Consider the following 19,557-nt stretch of genomic DNA (forward strand, 5'->3'; position numbering starts at 1 on the left):
GGAATGACTTGGAAACATAAAAATTCAGGTCAACGGTGACCTTGACGGCTGTAGGGAGGGTACTGCAATGGTATCTGCAAGACCTCAGGTCATTGTGCACCAAAATGCAAATGTCCAAGAACTGTCTGGATGGGCGCAGCCTTTTATGGCACTGGCAGTCTGTCATTTGCAGGTAGCTGACCCTTGGGCAGTAAACCTGATATCTTGGGTAGCGCCTTCTTCCCCTTGCCGCTCCGCGCTGTGGTCCTGTGGCCTCCTCCTGACCAGGAGGATGCATCTACTGCAGCTCCTCCTCGCTGCTCTGTCCGATGTCAGAGTAGCCTGTTCCCATCTCAACTCCCTCAGCTGCTGCTTGTTTGTTCACCAGCGAATCCTCTGCCCACCTCTGATGCCCAAGTGATAGCAGTAGCTTCACGTCCCTCTCAGGATAACTACCACTCATTGCTCGAAAATACAAGGCACCAACGATAGCAATTCTGTGCTACTGTTTGAGCAGCTGAGCGCTTCTTAAGTATGTTGACTTGTGCATCCATTATTCCTCATGGCTCCCTGCTGTGTTCACGACAGCTACACCCTGACGTGTCCCAGACACTCCAGGCCTGATTTTCAAATTGTGGTTGGGAACTCGAAGGCTAGATGAATTCCGGGTTCTGACCCTCCACCTCTGCTGCCTCACTCTCGCGATGCAATTTTTAAATGTAAATGCCCTAGTTGGACAGAATGCGACTTCAGGATCCAATTAGTGGCACCAAGTCTCTCAAGGAGGCAGGAGCTGCCTGCCTAGCACCAGTGGCAAAGGCTGACAGCAGCCATGTTGGGGGCTGCTGCTGCCTTGCTGAAGAGAGCAGGCAGCTCCTTAAAGGGCCAGCAGCGTCAATGAGGATGAAAGGATCATGCAGGAAAAATGAAAGTCCAGCACTAGCACCGGCACAAGAAGGTCCATTAAAAAACAGCCTTGAGACAAAGGTAAATAAACTTTATTTGACCTATGGTGACCTCGAAGGTTGTGCACTAACATACACTGGACTGTTTGGGTTCACAGAAGTAAAGTTTAAAGATTTCATGATGCACCAGACAGGCCCCTTAATAGCTCTTCAAGGAGCTTAAGGTGCCATTATTTGGCAGCGAGTGGGTTTCCCATTCCCTCCCCAATGCTGACCATTTGAAAAGTCAAAACTGTCCTGGAAGTGTCAGGATCCCAAGATGACCTCCGGGATCACAACTTTGAAATTGTGCCTGCACTGCGTCCCTTTGAGAATCCAGCCCTGTGTCTTCCCCATGCCTCCTGGTTCAAAATTTGAAACTGCTTCTCTAAGGCTTCTTAATGAGCACCCCGCACCCTCCCCTCCCCTCTCCCCCTGCCCTCGACAGCTCAATACACACATAGGGAAAGCAGCTACCACCTTTGGCCAACTCGCGAAACGCACATGAGATAACACTAAGCTGACCCTTAGGACCAAGCTGATGGTTTATAAGGCCTGTGATCTAAGCATCTTGCTGTATGGCTACCAGGAAAAGAAACCCAACAATTTCCATCTTCGCTGTCTGCAGCACATTATGGGTATATCCTGGCAGGACAATATCACAATGCAGCAGTCCTCTCAATGGCAGAACTCTCAAGTGTTTTGGCAATTGACCAAGTTAAGTTCGACTATGACAAATAGTATTTATTGTGAACAAAAACTAATCTAGTTGCATGAAAAATTTGTTCCATTTTATAAAACCACATGGCTGAATATATTGGTTAAGCAAAGTCAAACAACTGAATTCCTAATACCATCATTAAACTATATCAGATTTCCAGAGGCAATAGCACATAAAACGATTCTGATTAATAAAAGCTTTTGTAATTATTAACACATTTAAATAATCCTGCAACAGTTTTCAAGCATTAAAGCACATTGAATATTGAATAACTCTTCAACTAGAACTTGACCTGTATTTTCTTTCTAGGGTTCATTTCCGCTGGTTGAAGTTCACAATTTTGTCACGTGAAAGCAATTTAGGTGGATTTAAAAATAAAGGGCTGCCCTCTATTTGGCAAGTAATTTAAAATGTATCTCCAGTCCTGCTACAGGCACCAGACTCACCAAGTTTGTTAGCACAAAGAGTGGGGTGTACTGACTGAGCACAGCAGCCAGTTTGCCTGCTTCAGCAGCTGACAGGAGTCGGTCAGTGTAATCATCAACCAGAATCTGAGAAACAAATAGAAAGTCAGGTTGCATTGGTTCAATCATTAAATACACTATGAAATGATTTTTTTTGCATTTTGTATTACTTATTAAACATAAAATAATGGGCAACTCATTGGACTATCAGCAAGGTTACTGGTTGCACTGCTGTTGCTATTCAGACCCTCTGGGTACCATGCTGTACCCTATATAAACCGAAAGAATTTCAATCTCTCATCTTCCAGCCAATACACGGCAAAGTACAGAACCCAGCAGCGGAATTCCTGGGCAGGATTTTCCGAGCGAGCTTCAGGACCCCGACATCAGAGTCAAATGGGAGTCAGAAACCCGCGCCTGTGGGAAACTGTCACCCAGCTGTGATATACCCTGAATTAGACAACTAGTGGCCAGAGGGTGGGCTCGCCACCCAATTAAGGATGGTGAGCGGGCTCTCGAAGCTGAAGGGGCAATAAGAGGCCCTCAAGCGCTGAAGTAGCAGCCTTTTCAGGTAAGGAAGAGAGAGGGCGCCACCATTTTGAGGTGCCCCACCCCCTCAATATTTTTTTTATCCAAGTGTTAAATAAAAAATAGAATCATCAGTCAGGCCACCATTGCGGAGGGGGATCCCTCCACAGGACAGACTGCGGCTGCAGCTGAAGCCAGGCAGGCAAGGAGGGTCTCAAAGCCTGCCTGGAGTGCTACCTATCCGGTCTGCCGTCGGGATGCTGCCTCCTGGCGGCTACACTGTTCCAGTTGACCTCAGACAATAGACCTTAACTGGCCTTTAAACAAGCTTAATTGGCTATCCGCTGCTTGGTACAGTCACTGGGATGGAGGGGAAACCCCTCCACCAGACTATTTACAAACAGGACTGTAGCTTTTCATTACCTGTCATTGGCGCATGGAGCCTCCAGTTCTGTTAGCCCCCTGGATGCTGACTTAATTGAGCTGGTGGATTCTGCACATGGTGGGGGGGGGGGCGGTGATGAAGGGGTGCGGTTGGCCTGCTCTGAAGTCAGTATAATTTCTGGCACAAAATGGCTCCCAAGTGGGGCTTTAATTGGACTAATTGGCTGCCATTCCGGTTCCCAGTCCATCCATGGGAAGGTCCCCCAGAGGCGGCAATGTATTGGGGAGCTGTCCCGACGTGAACCCCTCTATTTTCCCAGACCCTGCCTCCAACCCTGGCTACACAGGGTCAGGACAATCCAGCCCATAAAATTTACAGCACAGAAACAGGTTATTCAGCACAACTGGTCTACTCTCTACACAAGCCTCCTCCCACCCCTCTTTATCCAACCCTATCAGCATACCCCTCCATTCCTTTCCCCCTCATGTGCTGATCTAGCTTGCCCTTAAATGCTTCTATGTTATTCACCTCAACTACTCCTTGTGGTATGGAATTCCACATTCTTACCACTCTTTGGGTAAAAAATTTTCTTCTGAATTCCCTATTGGATTAATTGTGGTTCTCTTATATTTTTGGTTTCCCCACAGTGAGAATAGCTTCTCTATGGTTACCCTAGCAAATCCTATTATAATTTTAAAGACTTCTATTCGGTCACTCTCCAGCCTTCCCTTTTCTAGAGATAGCCCCGGCTTGTAACCTATCTATTCCCGATAAGTATATCCATTCAGTTCTGGGATCATCTTTGTGAATCTCGATGGCCCCTATATCCCTTTTATAATATGGAGACCAGAACAATACACAATAAGTGTGGTCTAATCATTGTTCTATATAAGTTTAATGTATCTTCTTTTCAATTCTATCCTTCTAGAAATAAACCCCAATACTTTGTATGCTTTTTTAATGGCCTTATTAACCTGCATCACTCTTTTCGTGATTTGTATAACTGTACCCCTAGATTCCTTTGCTCCTCTATCCCATTCAGACTCTTATTTTCCAAGTATGTGGCCTGCATACTCTTCCTACCAAAATGAAGCACCTCACACTTGTCTATATTGAAGTTCATTTGCCAGTTAAATGCTCATTCTGCAAGTTTATTAATGTCTTTTGTTGCAGTCTTTCTCTATACTCCCTAATTTGGTATCATCGCAGATTTTGCAAGTGTACTTCTGATTCCTGAGTCCAAAATCATATGTGCAAATTGTGAACAATGGTGGTCTGAGCAACTAATATTAACCATTAGGCCTGGATTTTCCTGGCCTTGCAGAAGGTTGCACCTGAGGGCACAATGATACTTTACCAGATCCATCTGAGGGTCATTCTTAAATCGGTTGTAATCCTCATCACTCATTGAAACCAGTACGTCAGCCAAAATGCCCAGTGAAGTGGAAATTCCCTATAATTACAAACAATTTAACACATATTTTTAGCTCTAATTAATAGTACAAATGTCATCATTGTTCATTTACTTTTTATGTGCATCCATATCCTCTACCATTTTGTGCTCACACCAATAACTATATCTGCTTCAGCACAACTACAATTTGCATGGGATCCTGGTAACATATTGGCTGTTTTAATTAAAGGTGGAGATATGGAGTATGGATTTCACACACCAAACAGTGCAGGACAACCTGCTTTTTGTTCACCCATGACCTCCTTTTTTTTTTCCTTTTTGGGCCTCCTTATCTCGAGAGACAATGGATACGCGCCTGGAGGTGGTCAGTGGTTTGTGAAGCAGCGCCTGGAGTGGCTATAAAGGCCAATTCTGGAGTGACAGGCTCTTCCACAGGTGCTGCAGAGAAATTTGTTTGTTGGGGCTGTTGCACAGTAGGCTCTCCCCTTGCGCCTCTGTCTTTTTTCCTGCCAACTACTAAGTCTCTTCGACTCGCCACAATTTAGCCCTGTCTTTATGGCTGCCCGCCAGCTCTGGCGAATGCTGGCAACTGACTCCCACGACTTGTGATCAATGTCACACGATTTCATGTCGCGTTTGCAGACGTCTTTATAACGGAGACATGGACGGCCGGTGGGTCTGATACCAGTGGCGAGCTCGCTGTACAATGTGTCTTTGGGGATCCTGCCATCTTCCATGCGGCTCACATGGCCAAGCCATCTCAAGCGCCGCTGACTCAGTAGTGTGTATAAGCTGGGGGTGTTGGCCGCTTCAAGGACTTCTGTGTTGGAGATATAGTCCTGCCACCTGATGCCAAGTATTCTCCGAAGGCAGCGAAGATGGAATGAATTGAGACGTCGCTCTTGGCTGGCATACGTTGTCCAGGCCTCGCTGCCGTAGAGCAAGGTACTGAGGACACAGGCCTGATACACTCGGACTTTTGTGTTCCGTGTCAGTGCGCCATTTTCCCACACTCTCTTGGCCAGTCTGGACATAGCAGTGGAAGCCTTACCCATGCGCTTGTTGATTTCTGCATCTAGAGACAGGTTACTGGTGATAGTTGAGCCTAGGTAGGTGAACTCTTGAACCACTTCCAGAGCGTGGTCGCCAATATTGATGGATGGAGCATTTCTGACATCCTGCCCCATGATGTTCGTTTTCTTGAGGCTGATGGTTAGGCCAAATTCATTGCAGGCAGACGCAAACCTGTCGATGAGACTCTGCAGGCATTCTTCAGTGTGAGATGTTAAAGCAGCATCGTCAGCAAAGAGGAGTTCTCTGATGAGGACTTTCCGTACTTTGGACTTCGCTCTTAGACGGGCAAGGTTGAACAACCTGCCCCCTGATCTTGTGTGGAGGAAAATTCCTTCTTCAGAGGATTTGAACGCATGTGAAAGCAGCAGGGAGAAGAAAATCCCAAAAAGTGTGGGTGCGAGAACACAGCCCTGTTTCACACCACTCAGGATAGGAAAGGGCTCTGATGAGGAGCCACCATGTTGAATTGTGCCTTTCATATTGTCATGGAATGAGGTGATGATACTTAGTAGCTTTGGTGGACATCCGATCTTTTCTAGTAGTCTGAAGAGACCACGTCTGCTGACGAGGTCAAAGGCTTTGGTGAGATCAATGAAAGCAATGTAGAGGGGCATCTGTTGTTCACGGCATTTCTCCTGTATCTGACGAAGGGAGAACAGCATGTCAATAGTCGATCTCTCTGCACGAAAGCCACACTGTGCCTCAGGGTAGACGCGCTCAGCCAGCTTCTGGAGCCTGTTCAGAGCGACTCGAGCAAAGACTTTCCCCACTATGCTGAGCAGGGAGATTCCACGGTAGTTGTTGCAGTCACCGCGGTCACCTTTGTTTTTATAGAGGGTGATGATGTTGGCATCGCGCATGTCCTGGGGTACTGCTCCCTCGTCCCAGCACAGGCATAGCAGTTCATGTAGTGCTGAGAGTATAGCAGGCTTGGCACTCTTGATTATTTCAGGGGTAATGCTGTCCTTCCCAGGGGCTTTTCCGCTGGCTAGGGAATCAATGGCATCACTGAGTTCCGATTTGGTTGGCTGTATGTCCAGCTCATCCATGACTGGTAGAGGCTGGGCTGCATTGAGGGCAGTCTCAGTGACAGCATTCTCCCTGGAGTACAGTTCTAGGTAGTGCTCAACCCAGCGGTCCATCTGTTTGCGTTGGTCAGTGATTATGTCCCCCGATTTAGATTTGAGGGGGGTGATCTTCTTGATGGTTGGCCCAAGAGCTCTCTTCATGCCATCATACATTCCTCTGATGTTTCCGGTGTCTGAGGCCAGCTGAATATGACTGCATAGGTGTTGCCAGTAGTTGTTTGCACAACGCCTAGCCGTTCTTTGTGCAGTACTTCTGGCTGCTTTAAGTGCTGCGGATGTTAAATCGCTGGGGGCTTTCTTGTAGTTCAAAAGTGCAATGCGCTTAGCGGCTATGACAGGTTCCAGCTCTTCATTATGAGATTGAAACCAGTCTGCATTTCTCTTCGCACTTTTGCCGTAGGTGGTCAAAGCTGACTCATAGATGGCGTCTCTGATGTGGGCCCACTTGGTCTCAGCATCCCCTGTGGGAGTGTTTTGAAGGGCTGTTACAAGTGAATTTAGAAATTTTTGTAACAGCTGTGGGTGAGAAATTCTGCTCGTGTTGATGCGCGGGTGGCCCTTCTGCTTGGAATGATGCAACTTCTTTGGTCTGAGTCTAACCTTGCTGCACACCAGGGAGTGGTCGGTGTCGCAGTCCGCACTGTGGAAGCTGCGTGTGATATGAACACTGTTTAAGGCGGCTCGCCTTGTGACAATGAGGTCTAGCTGGTGCCAACGACGTGATCTTGGGTGCCTCCATGAAACCTGGTGACAGGGTTTAGTGTGAAAGAACGAGTTGGTGATGCAGAGGTTATGATAGGTACACAACTCAAGCAGTCTCTGTCCGTTCTCATTCATCCTTCCAACGCCATAGCGCCCAAGGCAGGAGGGCCATGAGTCATGGTCGGCCCCAACCCTGGCATTAAAGTCCCCCAGCAGGAATAGGTGTTCGGTGTTGGGGATGCTGCTAATGATGTTATGGAGTTGTTCATAGAACTGGTCTTTAGCTTCAGGTGCGGAACAGAGTGTTGGAGCATAGATGCTGAGTAGGTGTACTGGACCAGAGGTGGTGAGCAGTCGGATGGACAGTATGCGTTCCGAGCCATTTGAGGGAGGCTCTATCATGCTGAGCAAGGAGTTTCTGATGGCGAAGCCCACTCCATGCTGTCTTGGTTCTTCAGGATCCCTGCCCTGCCAGAAGAAGGTGTAGTCTTGCTCTGCTAGAGAGCCACTCGCGGGGAGGCGAGTCTCCTGAAGTGCTGCAATGTCCACATTGAGTCTACTGAGCTCGTTGTTAATGATGGCGGTCTTCCGAGAATCGTTGATTTGTGTAAGGTCTTCCGACAGGCCAGGACACATAGTTCTGACGTTCCAGCTTGCAAAGCGAAGGGCTGGTACCTTCTTTCCTTTTTTCATGTTGTTTGGTGCGGTGTATCAGTCCACCTTTCGGGCAATGACCCTGAGCTCCAAGCACCCATTGAAGCAGGCAGACTGTGGCGGGACAGAACCTTATTGACCGGGGGCTGCCCGGTTTGAGGCGGGCGGTAGCTGTCCAGTGAGGTGCAATGACCTCTCCCACCGACAAAGGCAACCCGTGGCGCCCAGTTTCTACGCCAATTTATCTGGACTTATAACCCGTAACTGCTGCCTTCCGTGTTGTTTCAGTCGCTGTGAGGCAACTATGGAGTGACCTCTCCATGGCGCATGCCTGGGCAAATTTATGGAGGTTGAGAGTTGCCCAGTCGTCAAAACCCCCCTCTCGGCCTTTCTGGTGGGGTCCAAAGGAGTGCAGGACACGACGTTTGGCACCAGTATGGCTGCAGGAACTGCCGGAAACATGCCAAAGGTGACACATGACCGCCTACGGGGTTCCGCTCCGGATTTTCTGTTAGGGTTTACTCCCTTAGCCTTGGTCTCTCCCGAGACGCCCACAAGGCAGTGGGGTTACCCATGACCTACAACCTTTAATACTACAGGATCCACATTCATATAGATTTGTCAGGAATAATAAATTAGATCATTGTATTTCACTTAAAATATATTCTCTATCATTTCTATTCACAATAAAGATGATCAAACTAATCAACAGTTTTCCTGTTGTAACTATTATTCAGCAAATTTGAGCATCATGATGATAAATTGCTATGAAATAATTATAGTCAAGGAATGGCTCCTTAACTCAGTTGGGAACGTCTTGAGGGAGACACCAGGCAGAATTTTCGATTGCCATTAGATGTGGGACTGGAGGCAGGATGATCAGAAAATTGTCATTGGAGAGCAGCGTGTCAGGTTGCTGGCATGTTCCCGCCTCCGGGCCATTTTCATTCTGGGAGGAGCTGGGGAGGGCAGTGGGGTGGAGTTGGTGACAGCTACCCACCTGCAAGCAGTGGGTAGCATATTAAGCCAAGTAAATTACTTATTAAGGCCACTCAGCAGAAGCTGATTGGAATTTTCCAGTTAACTTGGGGGCCCCCCACTGAGGCTGAGACACGGCTAGGGGATGAAGATAGCTTGCCAGTGGCAGACCGAAGTGGGAGGAAGAGGAGTAAGCACTCCATCCTGCTAGGAAATCCCTCCCCCACTCGCCATGGCTGCCAGGCCACAGCTGTGGCTGCTGGCCATCCAGTTGGTGGTGGGTTGGGGGGGGGGGGGGATGGCTTCACGATGATGACAGCCCAGCAGCTGTGGCCTTTTTAAATTGAAAATCTTTTACATTTTCTTACATGCATTGGCAGGTCCCATTTCGGATGATGGGACTGCTGCTGTGTCATTGCTGTAGAGCCTCCCATTGGCCCCCCAGCCTCGGGAGCCCCACCCCCCCCCCATCTCCCCCGCCCCGCTGTCTTTAATTGGATGCGAGCACACTCTCTGACCATCCCTGCAGAAATTGCATTGTGCGTCTGATGCCGAGATGACACGGGATTGGAACCTGGAACATCACCTGGTGTCGGGGACTCGACCCCAAAACAAAAATCCAGCTGGGGAAACTCTTCTAATACGCAAATTGGGGTCCTATGACATACATAGGACCTGACTGCCATTTTGAGAGACATTGCTTATGGCACAAGCTCCGTCTAGTTTTACCTGGCGATACAGCTGAATGGGACCAAAAGCGATAAATTTAGAATTATTTTTGTTGGGCCAGAAGGGTAGGAGTGCTTCTCTAGGCTCCACTTGATTAGTATAGGGCACAGGCTACTTTCTCCCTGGTCTGCCCACAGAGCAATCACCAACCTCCCACTGGTCTACATTGCCACTGACCACAATGGGCTCCAGCCCTTTTGCTATTGTGGCATCCTGGAGCAGGTGAGTTGCAGGCAGGCAACCATTTGACACACACAGTTCACAGTAACATGGACCGGGCCTCTCACTGGCAGTAATGGGCTGCAGGCTGGCACCTGACATGCTCCATCAGTTGGGCACCCAATAATTAAATTCCACCGCATCTTAATATATGATAGGACTTCAATACAAAAAAACTGGCATGAGGTGAAGTCCTTTGTTAGGTAATACGGAAGGTAGAACAGGATATTGGGAAATCTACTATCACTGGTATGCAAATTATTTGTTTTTAAAGGTATGAATACCTTTGTTTCTGCTCCGTTTTTTTTGTTTTCCAGGGCCACAGTCAGACCTGCTCCCTGAATCAGAAATGCATGGGACCACTCTTTGTCTAATTCTCTCAAGGCTCTAAAGCAAGATGGCTGGAACTGTGCATTAGGGCTGAAATCAGGTTGGGACCTACATCAATCCACTCCTGGCAATGCTTATTCATTGGTGCTGTACCATACCACTCAAAAATATAATATTCTCAAATATGTAATTCTCAAAAATACTGATTAAAGAAATAAGTAAATAGAAGAATGCTTGTGTTACACCATCATTCGACATATTGTCTGGAACAGCAAACTATGGTTGTATAATCCTTTCCACCTGCAGTCTGACCTCGTTTCTTGTGTTTTCAGTGACAGGCATAATGAGATAGTTTCACAGAATACCTCTGAAGTCAAATTATATGATTAAACTATATTGATTGTAATTTCACCACAGCATTTTATCAAAACAGAGAAAAGCACAGTTCCAATTTTTAACAAGAGTAATTAAAAAAACACATCAGATCCTCTGAAAGAATAAGTAATGTTCTTTGCTAACATATTTTATTTTACACGCAACTCTAGAGCTTGAGCACTGAATTTCTGCAGCAGTTTTCCTGATCTGCTGTTGAAAACAGTCATTTATCACCATTTCTCCAGGTGTACCACTAGAGTTATGGCTGGAGATTGGTCTAACCCCCGCAGAAATTCAGGGCGAGAATATTCACTGCAAACATACAGGGGAAGACATTTGTTTGTGTTGCATCGCTTCTAAAGGTGCAACACAGACCTCCCTGCATGGCTTCCTTCAATGATGTCAATGGAGAATACCATGCGGGCCGCATAGGTAACAGCCTGTGGCACTGCATTCCCCCAGGGAATTAACGTAGTCTGTGTTGGAACAAATTTCTCCCCCACTATTTCTAATGGTGTGTTGCAGCACTGAAACATGCTCGAAGTTCTGATAAAGGGTCAATGACCTGAAACGTTAACTCTGCTTCTGTCTCCACAGATGCTGCCAGACCTGCTGAGTATTTCCAGCATTTCTTGTTTTTATTTCAGATTTCCAGCATCTGCAGTATTTTGCTTTCATTCTCTGAGTATATCTAGCTTAGGGAGAAGGAACAAAATGGAACTGTAGATCTCTCCTACTAGACAAGAATACAATGGATCTTGGCTGTTTTGCGCTTTTTGATACTGTTATCCAATGATTGTTGCTGAACATTGTGCATGTGTGGATGTTGCATACAGACAGGATTAGGTTCAGCAGCTATGATGCTTTTAATGGTTGAATAGCCCCCAGAGAATTGCACTGTCTAGACTGATGAATTAAAAAATTACCACTTGTTTGATCCATGGAGCCAAATGAGAGCTGGAGTCAACTCCTTCTGGGTTGGAAAGCAAAAAGTTTGAAAAGAACGATGTTAATACTGGGTTTCCAGTCCCACAGGTGAAGAACAGCCAATATAGCTGAGGGGGCTAGTGGTGCCTGTGAAAACATACTGCAGTCCAGGTCACTGCTTTCAGAGGAGAGGAGGGTAAAGGCGAGAAAATCTTAAGGGAAAATTAGAAGAAGGAAAAAGAAATTAAAACAAACCTTTTTATCTGGGTGAGGAAGCTCATAAAATCCCACAATGGAAGCCCAGATCAGCTCTGCAGCTTCATACCATAGTCCTAAAATTCATCAGAAAATAAAACAGCAACATTAAAAGGTCTCCAAACCCTTTCTCTGAATATAGAATTCTATTTGCAGCTCAGCAGCTTGTTGGACATATTGCATGGATCACAAGCCTCAAAGTCGCACATTTTGGCCACAAATGATCATATTCGGGTATGTTTTCCGTTTCTGGTTCTAGGAATGTTAATAATGTTTTAGGTTTGCTGATGTGATCACTCTTCCATGTGAAATTCCACATGCTTTCTGTTGGGACCAATCTTTAGCCACCTTGCTGTTAATACTACCAATATAGGTTTTTGACTGTTGTCGGGACCACTATTTGTTTGTTTGTGGTTTAAATGTCCTGTTGGCTCTATGGTATGATGTAAATATGGCTTGACATTTGAAATAGTACAGACCTTCACACATGCAGCACACTTGGCAATTAATGTAAATGCATATTTGTAAGGAAAGCACCACCACATCCAACCAAGAATGGTGGTCACCTTCTCGACAATTAACAGGAGAAGGACGTTCCATCAACATTTCCTGCTTCAATTAAAGCAGAGCCAGCATGAGTGCAAGAGACAAGATTGAAGTCTTTTCAAATGTCTTCAGCCAGAAGTGCAAAATGGATGATCCAGGACCTCACCATGATAAATGCCAGTATTAAGCCAATCTAGGTCACTCCAAGTGATACTAAAAAGCAACCAAGTGCACTAGACACTGGCTCTGACTTTATCCCAGCTGTAATGTTGAAGACCTGTGCATCAGAACTAGCCATCCCTCTAGTCACACTGTTCCAGTGTAGCTATGAAATTGTTACTGACTGACAATGTGAAAGGTTATCCAAAAATGGTGGATCTAATATTGTCCGTTACTGCCCTTGAAGCGTCCTTTCAACCATCAGCAAAGGGACTATGAACAGTGCCCTTAAGTGACGCCTACTCACCAATATTCTGCTCCCCGATGCTCAGTTTCGGTTCCACCAAAACCACTTGGCTCCCAGTATCTTCACAGCCTTGAACCAGACATTGACAGAAGACCTGAGTGCCAGAGGAGAGGTGGGAATAGCTGCTTGCAACATCAATGCAGCTTTTAATTGAGTATGGCCCTAAAGAGCCCTGGCAAGACTGATGTCAACAGGGGTCAAAGTGAAAACCCTCCAGTGGCTGGAGCAATACCTCATACCAAGAAGATGGACAGAGTTGGTGCACAGACATCACAGCTCCATGACATCTGTCATAAGTTACAGAATGAAGTAAGTAGGACACTTAACGACTGGAAATGAAAAGCTCCAAATAAAAACAACTGAATAGATCACAATATTATTCAACATGGTGCCAACGGCCTTAAATCCATCTTCGATCTTACCGAGTTTTTGTAGTATCTGTCCCCTTATCTGAATACTGACAGCCTGTACCAGTGTTTGGTCACTCTTTTTCTCATAGACCCAAGTGCCTGCATGTCACAAGAAGTAATGAAAAAAAATCAGCAGAAAAAGTAAAATGCATGTGTCAATCCTGTCATGTAGTCAGCTTACTCTGCACTAGCAGCTCTGCACTTTCCAAACCAACTATTGCACATTTAAGAAAGAGGTTAAATATAGGATTGATTTTCCTAGGTGGATGCTTTTCAGGGGGAGAAGGGTAGGGGTCACACAATGAGTGCACCAAACCCCAGAAAGCACTGGAGCGCATGGATTTTAATATATTCGTAAACTTGAGTTCATCCAAAGCTCTGCTGCCTGTGTCTAAACTCACACCAAGTCCCATTCACCTAGCACTCTTCTGCTCAGTGACTTAGATTGGCTACCAGTTAAACACTCTATTTTAAAATTTTCATCCTTGTTTTCAAATTCCTTCATGGCCTTGTCCCTTCATATCTTGGTAATGATGAAAAAAGGCACTCTTGTCTTTGAGTCAAAAGATTATGGATACACGTCCCTCTCCAAGACTTGAGCACAAAAATCAAGGCTAACACAATAGTGCAGTACTGAGGGAGTGCTGCACTGTTGGAGGTGCCATCATTCAGATGAGATGCTAAACCGAGGCCCCATCTGGACTCTCGTGTGGACGTAAAAGAACTCATGCATTATTTTGAAGAAGAGCCGGGGAGTTATCCCTGGTGTCCTGGCCAATATTTGTCCCTCAGTCAACAGCACAAAAAAAATTATCTGGTTATTATCACATTGCTGTTTGTGGGAGCTTGCTGTGTACAATTGGCTGTCACATTTCCTACTTTACAACTGTGACTACACTTCAAAAATACTTCATTGGCTGTAAAATGCTGTGGGATGTCCGGTGGTCATGAAAGGTGCTATATAAAGTCATTTTTAAAAATCTCTTCCAGCCCTACAACTCTCCAAGATATCTGCATTCTTCTGGCCTCCTGAGCAACCCTGATTTTGATTGCTCCATCATTGGTGGTTGTGCCAAGGCCTTAAGCTCTGGAATTCTCTCCCTAAACCTCTCTGCCTTGCTATCTCTTTGACAAAGCTTTTGATCATCTGCCTTAATATCTCTTTATGTAGTTTGATGTTAAATTTTGTTTAATAATGTTCCTGTGAAGCGCCTTGGGACATTTTATTCTGTTAAAGGCACTATATAAATGCAAGTTGTTGTTGTTGAAGTCTGCGCTGGAATGTATGACCCCGCTTTTGATTAGGCTGGGTTGCATGGGAGGGAGGGCGGAATTTCAGATGGGAGTCCAGGTTTCCACGCATGGTGGAGTTAAAACTCCACAGCATGTGACTTTTCTCCCTGACAGGATCCCAGCCCAGGAGTCTGTTTGATTGACAGGCTTGGCTTCCAGTTGGGTGGCGAGGACTCTGCAGCAGGTCTCTGGAGTGGGATGGAAGGTCTGTTCCCGGGGATCTTTGTCTGGGGTGGTGGGATGGGAGACGGTTTGATGGGGAGAAAAGCAGATTAAGTCAGAGGTTGCCAAGCCATCTCCTGGGAGGTGGTTGGTGTTGTGATATCACTTTGACAGTGTATCTACTCCACACAGCACCACAGGAAGTGATGTCATCCAACATGTGATCAATTAGTAGGAGTTGTGTAACACATGGAGTCAGATGAGTATGATCGAGCTCTCTTGTAGGTGTGTTACTCTGCAGTAAAGAACCCACAGTTTTATATCCACTCAACTTAAAATTGTTTGGTATCTTTTTGCTACATAGAAGCAATAACGCAATATAGCAACAGCGTATGGTTTCAGAAGATTTTCTGACTTTCAAGCGCGCCATCCTCGACATAGTAGCAGCGTTTGGTCTCTGAAGAATCACATCCTCAATGACATCGCGGTAGCATGTGGTCTCTGAAGCAGCACACCATTCGTAATGTGGTGAAAACGATGTGCAGGGAAGATCACAGCTACGAGTTAACACGACTGCAGAGAGGCTCAGGAATGGTACTCATAGGCACCAGCAATTGTGGGCAAGACACTGAAACCAATGATCTCTCCCGTCATTGTTCAACATGCTCAGGGCAGCGCACCTCATCGTCGGGGATGGCGGTGGGCGATTCGGCACAGGCAGGTTTGATGACCTTCCATAAAGCTGGTGCTCAAGCCACAGTGAGTACACAAAATGGGGGTTCAGATCAAGGATGGCAAGCAGGAAACAGCAGAAATCAGGCAGAATTATGCTCTGAAACAGCGAGCAGGGTCAGTACTCGTTGAAGCTGCGGATCGGCACTGCCATTACCTGTCCCACCGTTAGTGCTTCGTGGGCAGAGCCTCCCTGATCGCAGGCTGAAAGCCTGAAAGCAGGCACCGGTTCTGGGTGTGGCCAAAACTCGACGCTGTAGACACACTAAACCTTCAAGTTTTTTTTCCCTCCAGGGAAAAGACCAGAGAAAAAGAGAGGCTGAAATTTACAAGGGAAAGCTCCAGCTGCATTTTTGACAGTGGGAATTTGGCACCATGTCCACTAAATATCCTTCCATAAATAGGGAAGCCCAAGACCTTCCCCATGAGTTTTAACTCTTTAAACAATGGATGGAGTTGTGCTTCTTGCATTTGGCAGTCATGGAGCTAGAAAAGCAAGTGGTCAAGATAAAAATAGCAATCGGTAATGATGGGCTACATCGGATTAACACCTTGGAACAGAAGGACCCAGTAAAACCATGGTCTCAGTTACAGCAGCAGCTCAAGGTCAGGATTAATTTTAGAATTCACTGCCTAGAGCTGATGACTTACAGGCAGCAATCAAGAGAGTCCATTGACCAATTCGTGAGCAGCTGCCCTGAGAAAGGTCAAACTCTGTGATTTCTCAGAGGTGGAGTTGTCAGAGCGGATTATGGAGTTACTGATTGCGTCTACCCCAATATAAGTTTTTCAGAAATTTACTAGACAAGGAAAATGGCTATGATGTTGAAAGTCTCCTAACAGAAGGCAGGAAATTTGAGGCCATTACTGGAAGCAGGCAGTGCATTTGAGTGCTTGGTACTACAACTATAGGCGAGGTAACCAGGACACCTCAGCCAGGCAAGATATGTGGGAAGTGAGGCCTGATGCATCAGCCGAGGAACTGTCCCATCTACATGGACAACTGCAAGATGTGTGGCAAGAAAGGGCACTGGGCAAGGCTGTGCAAGAGCTCTAATAATGGAAGACTGACCAGGAGTCATAGCAGACCGCGACCTGATGAGAGGCAGACACCACCTTGTGGAAGAAACAGGGATACAATTGCCAAAAGCCAAACCAAGCACAGAATTGTCCACAAGATTGACAGTGATGTGAACACCATACAGGGCACTGAAGGTGAGCAAGCCTTCCACACAGTAACCCTCACACACCAAATAGTTGTAGTTACACAGACGGAAGCATTCACAACCATTGATATAGAGTGCTCAGAGAAAAGTGGTCAATAAATGTTGCAGCTCAAAGTCACTACAGGGGCAAGTGCAAACATTTTGCTGTTGCGAAGAGTGAAGAACATGTACCTGGCGAGATGGAAAGCCATCATACAATCAACAAAGACAAGACTCACTGCGTACAATGGTACACCGATCAACTGTATAGGTACACTAGGGTTGAACTGCAAGTATGGAACCTGTGTTTGGTCACAACAGGCTTTCTACATCATCAACACAGATGGTCCAGCAATTGCAGGCCTGCCGGCATGTGGCAAGCTTCAAATCATAGCGATCCATGGGATCAACAGTGTGCCAAAGACACATAACCAGAACAGGTTTGAGCCTATCGGGTCCATCCAAGATTTACAAAGAATACACCCAGAATGTTTCGACAGAGTGGGGAGTTTCAAAGGAGATGCTGTCCTACATGTGAAGGACGATGTAGTTCCTTCTATAGATCCGCCAAGGAAATGCAGTATCCATGTCACAGACAAACTGAAAACAGAGCTGGATACTACAGAGAGGCAAGGAATCATCAGGCATGTTCAACACACAGATTAATGTAGCTCGATAACAGCTGTAGTCAAAAAAGAATGCACCATTCAGGTGTGTTTGGACCTCAGAAAGTTAAACAAGGCTTTGAAGCGCTGTCCTCACAAAATCCTCACAATAGAAGAGATTCCGAAATTTGCAAAGGCCAAGTTCTTTTTGAAGTTAGATGCAAAACATAGTTACTGGTTGGCCCATCTCTCTGAAATTTCGCAAGAGTTGACAATTTTCAGGACTCTGTTTGGGCGATATTGCTTCTTGCGCCTACCGTTTGGCTTATCAGTAAGCCAGGATGTATTTCAGCAATGCATGGATCACATTAGAGAATGTACCAGGGTGTGTCTGTATCGCTGATGATGTCACAGTTGTGGGCACCACAAAAGAAGAACATGACCGGAATTTACATATCCCGACAAAAAGAGCCAGGAAAGAGGGCCTTATATTTAACAGTAAGAAATATGCCATAAACACGAGACACATCAACTTCTTTGGCTCCATTTATTCAGACACAGGCATAAGACCAGATCCAAGCAAAATAGAGGATATTCAGTCCATGCTAAGCCCTCAAGGCAAAGAAGACTTGCAAAGATGTCTTGGTCTCTCAATTTCTTAGCTGCTTACATTTCAAATTCTCAGAAACAAAACACCATTTCTGTGGCATGAGGACCACCAGCATGCACTCGACCTGCTGAAGCAGTCATTATCAACAGATGCATGTTTGCAATACTATGATCCGAGTAATGATACCACACTTGAAGTAGATGCTTTGAAAAAAGGCCTTGGAGCATGCTTGTTGCAGGATGGACATCCAATAAGTTTTGATTTGAAAAGTTCATTCCCTACACAGGCCAACCACTCCAGCAGAGAAAGGGAAACACTAGCACTGATGTTCGGAATCACAAGATTTCACACATCTCTTGGGAAACACTTTGTAGTTGAAACAGATCATAAACCCATTAGCGATGATCTGGCAGAAGCCACTGGCTAGTGCACCTCCACAGCTACAACAGCTGTTGATAAAAGTGCAAGGTTATGACTCCAAGGTCAGATATAATCCAGGGAATCTCAAGGTGACCTCTAATTCATTACGCAGATTACCTAATCCCAGGAAGTGTGAAGATATTCCAACAAGGTTGACATTGAGCTAGAGGATGTATACCAGATCGATTTGATGCATTTCGGGCAGAAGAAGCATGAAAAATTACTGGAAGAAACCTCAAAAGACCCAGTCTTGAAAATGCTATGGTAACTTATTAATAAAGGATGGCCTGACAGCATACAAGAGATTCCTGTGGAGCTCAGAACCTTTTGACAATACCGAGATGAGTTGGGAATTTCTAGTGGTGTTATCTTCAAAGGCAGGCAGGTAATAATTTGCCCTGACATCCTTTCACAATTACAAATCGGCCATATGGGTGTTGAGAAGTCTGGAAGACTTGCACGCAGGACCATCTACTGACCTGGTATGAACAGTGACATTGAGCGAGTGGTATGGTCATGTGATGCATCCCAGCAGCACCAACCATGCCAACATAAAGAGCCTCTTCTTCCTCATGCCATCCCATCCCATTCCGGTCAAGGATAGAAACTGATCTTTTCACAAAGGTGTCGATTATCGTTGATCACTGATTACTACTGTAAATTTCCAGTAATATGTCACTTAAGGGACACTTCAAGCGCATCAGTTGCCAATACCATTAGTGCAATTTTCAGTTTGTTTGTTCCCCCAGAGGAGATAGTACTGGACAACGGTCCGCAATACTTTCAGTGCTGTATCTCTAAACTAAACTAAATACGTTGCTAAGCCATTTCAAGACATGTGTAGAAAATGGGGCATAAACCATGTCACTTCTTCACCGCATTACCCTAGGTCAAATAGCCTAGCAGACAGAATGGTATGTACAGTCAAATCACTGATTGTAAAATGTTGAAAAACAAAGCAGGATCTTCATATCGCCATGTTACACCTGAGGGCGAAACCAATTGACACAGGGCTACCATCCCACTTCTAAGTCACCATCTTATGAAGTCCTCTTCAATACAAGATAGGCTCCTAGCAAAACAAGAAAAGAAGAAAGCGATGCACAATAAGCATGCGGATGTGGAGCTACCAGTGTTACAGATAGGGCAGAAAGTCAAGGTAATTCATCCACAAGAAAAAGTGACGTTCCCTGCAGAAGTCCAGAATCTGCAACGAATCAAGATCTTATGAAGTAACCACCCCCAATGGAGCAGTGCTAAGAAGAAACAGAACTCAGCTAAAAGAACTAGCGAACAACACTGTGCCTGACAACCCTTTGCATTGAGGACACAGTCACACTCA

The 19,557-nt window shown here is 45.8% G+C and overlaps 1 protein-coding gene across 2 annotated transcripts in view; it reads right to left on the reverse strand.

Moving 5' to 3' along the window:
- alpk1 (alpha-kinase 1) overlaps positions 1-19,557 on the reverse strand; it is a 204,748-nt gene that overhangs the window by 24,768 nt on the left and 160,423 nt on the right. For both annotated transcript variants that reach the window (XM_068039800.1, XM_068039809.1), the window contains 4 exons: positions 13,201-13,287; positions 11,767-11,843; positions 4,379-4,474; positions 2,091-2,195 (listed from right to left, as the gene is read on the reverse strand). In XM_068039800.1, coding sequence (XP_067895901.1) covers positions 2,091-2,195; positions 4,379-4,474; positions 11,767-11,843; positions 13,201-13,287 — 365 coding nt within the window. The remainder of the gene's footprint in view (positions 1-2,090; positions 2,196-4,378; positions 4,475-11,766; positions 11,844-13,200; positions 13,288-19,557) is intronic.

Source organism: Heterodontus francisci, chromosome 1, assembly GCF_036365525.1.
Source record: "Heterodontus francisci isolate sHetFra1 chromosome 1, sHetFra1.hap1, whole genome shotgun sequence".
Lineage (NCBI taxonomy): Eukaryota > Metazoa > Chordata > Chondrichthyes > Heterodontiformes > Heterodontidae > Heterodontus > Heterodontus francisci.